A 5,420-nucleotide genomic window follows, 5' to 3' on the forward strand; every position below is an offset into this window, starting at 1 on the left:
GAGCCGCACAGTAAATATTTGTATTAGCCGGAGCCGGCTCGCTAATGGTGGACGCGTGAGGCGGAGGAGAGCACCGTGGCGGGAGGCTGGAGCGGGCAGGCGGCCGCGGCGCCATGTCCGTGAACATGGACGAGCTCAAGCACCAGGTCATGATCAACCAGTTCGTACTGACGGCCGGCTGTGCGGCCGACCAGGCGAAGCAGTTGCTGCAGGCGGCCCACTGGCAGTTCGAGGTAGGCGGCCGGGGCTGGGCCGGGCCCGGGGCGCTGGGTGTCCGTCCCGCGTGGCGGCGCTTGCTGTGGGGCGTGTGCGGGCGGGTGTGGACACGTGCCGCGGCGCGCTCCGCCGGGGCCGGGCCCGCGCTCTCGGCCCCGGTGTCCAGGCGGCCGCGCGCCCCGGCGTCCGGGCCCCGGCGCGCACACGCGGCGTGCGGGTCAGGCCCAGCGGCGCGGCCGCGACTACGCGGCCCCCGGAAACGCCGCCCGCGCGGGGTGGGCGGGAGGGGCGGCCTGCCCTCGCCGGGTCCGGAATCCCCGCCCCCCCCCAACCCCCAGATTCCCCAGGCGATCGGGTTCCGGGGACCCCCTTTTTTGTTCGGTAACGGCCAGGGCGGGGCGGCGCTGAGGCCCCGACGGACAGTCGGCTCGGCAGCCGGAAGGAGGACGCCCATGGCCTGGGCCGAACTGGGCCCGCGCCGCCCCCGCCTTGGAAGCCCTGAGCCCGCGGGTGGAGCCTCCGGTGTGTGTGGGTCTGAGGGTCTGCGTGCCCGGTGGGCAGCTCGGCGGCGCGTGTCCACGTACTTGTGCATTTGTATTTACGCACGCGCCACGCTACGTGTGGGCATGTTGGCGTCTGTGTGTGTAAACACTCAGTCCAGCCCGCGGCGCGGGTGCGGGCTCTGTGCGCTCCGTGTACGCACAGGTCACCGTTTTGCAGACGGTACTCAGGCGTGTGCACACATGGGTGTCCAAGTGGTGTGTCAGAGCCCCATACGACAGCTAAGGGTGTAATCTGTGTACCCCGCGCCGGAGGCGTATCCAGGTGCCCTCCTGTGCTGGCTGCCGAATCTGCCTGCACAGCGCACGGCTTGGTGTACACGGTTCAGTGGCTTTCGGCCAGCTGGGCGGGAGGTGGGGCTGCCCCAGCCTGGCCCCCACCTCCCCAGGCCTCCCTGACCCATAGAGCACTAGTGCCCAGGGCTTGCCAAAAGGCCACCTGGCCTTCCCAACTCGACTGCCCCAGAAATAACCCGGGATGGTATCTAGGGAGGAGGCCAGAGCCCCTTGAGCTCCACCCCTCACAGGTGTAAGGTCACAGTCTCGGTCTGTAGAGTCCGTGCCCAGCCTGGGCTGGGGAGCCTGGTTTCTAGATGGGAAGCCAGCTCAGGGAAGGTACTCCCTGCCAGAGGAGGGACAGGGAGCCTGGGGGCTGTGTTCAGCTTCCTGTGGGGTGGGACAGAGATAATAATTCCTGCCCCAAAGTTGGGACAGTCTGGGGAGGCAGTGGCCTGTCCACTCAGAGGAATCCTTGCTCACTTTCCCACCAGAGATCTCAGGGGGACCTGACAGCTAATCCTGGGGTGGTCCTCAAATCACAAGATGGGGCACTGCTCGCTCTCTCTGGGCAGGTCCCACCCTGTGGCCTCAGTTTCCATCGCTGTACCTGGGGGCCGTGAGCTGTGAGCTGACCTCTGAGGAGTGCATGGGCAGCCCCCTCTTCCCAGCCTGGCAGCCCTACCCTGCAGGAAGCTTCCTAATCTAGAGCTAGATGTAGCAAAACTTGCAAAACCACATTCATGGTAGTTTGCTGGAGTCCCACATCTGCATACACGTCCCCCCCTCTGGCTGGGCGGGCAGGTGTCCGGTGGGAAGCAGCCCTGCCCACAGAGCCTGGCACAGGCTGGCAGTCGCTCAGGGTTGGTGTCTCCTGGTCACTGGAATTGAAAATGTATCTTTGAAGATTAAAATGCCTGGGGAAACTCTGACCTGAGGACGGGCAGGAACAGCTTGCAGACTGGGGAGCTTTGATGGCCCCCATGGTACAAGTCCTGGGCTCCCCGAATCTCAGCTTCACTATGTGTAAAGTGGGGATGTGGTTAGTAGGAAGGTTCTCAGGGTAAAAATGGGGTGTGAACATCCAGCCCTTAGGTCTTCCTGGGAGTGAGTGGGATTCCTTGCCTCTACCCCCGGCTGGCAGCCACTTGGGCTGAGGGCTGGACCAGCAGGAGGCCTGTTTTGGGGTCATATTCTCTGTGATTCAGGTGTTCATGGGGACAGAAGGCTGCTGGGGGAGGGGGACCTCTGTGCTTTAAGTTTGGGGGTGCTCTAGGAAGGCAGGCAAAGGGCAACCGCCTCTCCCTGGAATGCTCACACACTGCAGCTGCCTATGGGGCTGCTGCTGGGGGAGGAATAGGTTGGTGTCCCTTGGGGCTCCTGGTCCGGGAGGTGTCACAAGGAGGTGCTTAGAAACCGAGGCATTCTCCCCCCGCCCCCAGCTCCCACACCCCTGTTTAGGGACGTTGGGGTAGGGCGTCTCCAGCAGGAAATTCCCAGAATAATTCATTTGAATTTACTCTAGTAATAAAACCTCTAGGGTAAGCCTGGAGCCAGGCTGGGTTTCTGGGTGTGTTGGGAGTGGGGGAGGGAGCTGACAGCCCTGGGCCGCAGTGGGCGGGGAGCCCAAGGGGGGCGGCGTGGAGGGCAGAGCTGCCCGCAGACCCTTCACATACTTGACGGGCTCCCTCACCCTGCACTTTCGCAAGAGCAGCTGGTTCCCTTATTTTCCTGGATGCCTGTCCTGCAAGGGGCCGAATCAGGACACACCAGTACCAGAGGCCACCGCCCTGGGGGCCCTTCCCCCCAGCCCCCCAGGGCCACTCGAGGAGCTGGTTTGACCCGGAGCCGCTGCCACCCCCTTTCCCACCCGCTTCTCACAGTCCTGGGTGCGAACCCCACTGCAACCTTCCTCTTGCTCCACCAGTTTGTTGGGAGGCTCCGACGACTGGATAGGAGTGGGAAACCCACAGCACAGTATTTAATCCCAGCCTGGCCCGGGGACCTCAGGAGCATGGCTGCCAGCCTCCTAGTCCCTTTGGTGCAGGAGGATAAACCGAGAGGCAGGGCAGGGTCCCTTGGCTAGCCCAGGAGAGGCGCGGTGGGCTACAGGCTCTCAACATCGGGGTGCCTTTGCCATCCTCTGGTTCATAGACAAGGAAAGTGAAACTCAGGGAGGAGTAAGGAGTTGCCGCCCATAGAGTTGGTGACCATAGGGCCAGAGTCTCCTGGAGCCCTTTCCCCATGAGACAGGCCCTCACGTCACTCATGGTGACGAAACCAGGTAAGCTGGACGAACCTGGCAGCCAGCTTGCAGGCAGTGTCCTGAGGGTCCTCCCTGCCCACCAGCCCAGGGCTCCACAGCACCTCTCCGGGTGGTGCTGAGAGTCAAGGAAGGCCAGGCCAAGGCCACTGGGGTCCTGAAGGTAAGCATGGGCCTTTTTTCCTACAGACGGCCCTCAGCGCCTTTTTCCAAGAGACCAACATCCCGTACAGCCACCATCACCACCAGATGGTAAGTGTTCCCTGTAGCCCCAGGGGCATCCCTGCGGGACTCTACCAGTCCCGGGGGGTCGGGGGTACCCGCCCAGGCCTGAGGAAGGAGCCGCTGGGAGGGACTCCTGGGAGCTGGGCAGCAGGCCGCGTGGGCCTGCGCACGTGGGCACCGCTCTGCTCCCCTGTGAGCTCCGGGCTGGGGGACCGCCCGCGGGGGGTGCTGCACTGGGGAAGGGGCCCTTCTGAAAGGGGCACTCATCCCCCTCCCTCTTCCCCCTACAGATGTGCACTCCTGCCAACACCCCCGCCACGCCCCCCAACTTCCCCGATGCCCTCACCATGTTCTCCCGCCTCAAGGCCTCCGAGAGCTTCCACAGCGGAGGCAGCGGCAGCCCGATGGCCGCCACGGCCACGTCGCCGCCGCCGCACTTCCCGCTCACCGCCACCGGCAGCTTTGCGGCGCCCAGCTGGCCAGCCGCGGCCTCACCCCCAGGGGGCGCACAGCACCACCAGCCGCCGCAGCCGCCCCTGTGGACTCCGGCCCCCCCTTCCCCGGCGTCAGACTGGCCGCCCCTGGCCCCCCAACAGGCCGCCTCGGAACCCAGGGCCCACCCCGCCATGGAGGCCGAGAGATAAGGGAGGCCCCTCCCCCCTCCCGGAGGCCAGGACCCCGTGGGGCGGGGGAGAGGACGTCTCTGCGGGCCCCCTTCACCCTCTGTCTGCACCCCTTTTCCCCGGAGCCCTGGAGGGGAGAGACCGGACCCTCGAGCCAGCCCACAGGCTGCCCGCACGCCTGCCCGGCGGCACAGGCCTGTGGCGCCCCGCTTCCATGGATTTGGTTTCGAGTCACCTGGGTGCTGATGGACAAAAGCTCGGAGAACAAGCAGCCTTCCCCAGAGGACTCGCCCACCCTGCCCTGCCGGCCCCGGGGGCAGCGGAGCATCGCCACGCCGGAGACTGGGCGGGCTCCTGCCTTGGAGCTCCCTGGGGCCGGCGGGCCTAGATCCCCACCCTCGGGAACGCAGAGCCTTCTCCGCATGTGTGCGTGTAGCTGTGTCTGTGTATTTATACGTATGTCGCTCTTCGAGAAGCAACCTAGTTTATGGGGCAGCTGGACTTTGCATGTTAGAGTGAGCCCCCCTCGCCCGCCGCCCTTCCCCCCAGGGCCCTGCCCCTCTCTCCTGCTCCCTGGGCAGCTAGCCTTGCTCTTCCCTGCAGAGAAAAGGATTGTGGGAAACTCCAGGACTCTTCCCACCCATCCCCCAGCGCCTGCCTGCTGGGGCTGCCTGCATGCCTCCCCAGAGCCCGGGGGTACCCCATCCCCAATTCCTTTCCCCCTTTTAACAAAGGAGAAGAAAGAGTTCCAAACCACCACCAGGCTCTGTGGTCGTGCCTCATATCCTAAGCTTTGCTGCCAGCTGGCTCCATGTGGAGGGGGAGGGTGCCAGCCGAGCCCAGAGCAGAGGCCAACCCCCGAGTCCTGCCTGGCTCCACACTGCTCCTATCTGTCACTGTCTTTTCAACCACAACATGCTCTGGAATCTTCCTGCCCACCCCAGGCTTTTCCCATGAAGTTAGTTCCTGCCCTGTGTTCCCAGAACCCCTGCCTCTGTCTGCTCACCCTTCCCCCTGTCCAACTGGACAGATCCCGGCCTCCAGGGCTAACAGCTGCCTTCCGGTCTGCCTGGGTTTCACACAAGGACTTTTCTTGCTGTCTTTAGGGCCCCAGTGGCCAGTTACAGGCTGGACCCTCAGCCCCACCTCCAGTAGCCACGCTGGGTGGGGCAGGGCCCTTCCTTGGGGGAGGCGCAGGCCACAGCCCCCGTGGTAAGATAGTAGGCATGGATGCAGAGCCCGTGGGCCAGCAACAGT

At 64.7% G+C, this 5,420-nt stretch overlaps 1 protein-coding gene across 1 annotated transcript; it reads left to right on the forward strand.

Annotated features, from left to right (window-relative positions):
- On the forward strand, positions 1 to 4,239 carry UBALD1 (UBA like domain containing 1). Its single transcript, XM_070362522.1, has 3 exons — positions 1 to 233; positions 3,505 to 3,567; positions 3,831 to 4,239. The coding sequence occupies exons 1-3, from the start codon at positions 114 to 116 to the stop codon at positions 4,182 to 4,184; spliced, it is 537 nt and encodes a 178-aa protein (XP_070218623.1). The 5' UTR covers positions 1 to 113; the 3' UTR covers positions 4,185 to 4,239.
- The last annotated feature ends 1,181 nt before the right edge of the window (positions 4,240 to 5,420 follow it).

Source organism: Bos mutus, chromosome 25 (assembly GCF_027580195.1).
Source record: "Bos mutus isolate GX-2022 chromosome 25, NWIPB_WYAK_1.1, whole genome shotgun sequence".
In the NCBI taxonomy this organism is placed as follows: domain Eukaryota; kingdom Metazoa; phylum Chordata; class Mammalia; order Artiodactyla; family Bovidae; genus Bos; species Bos mutus.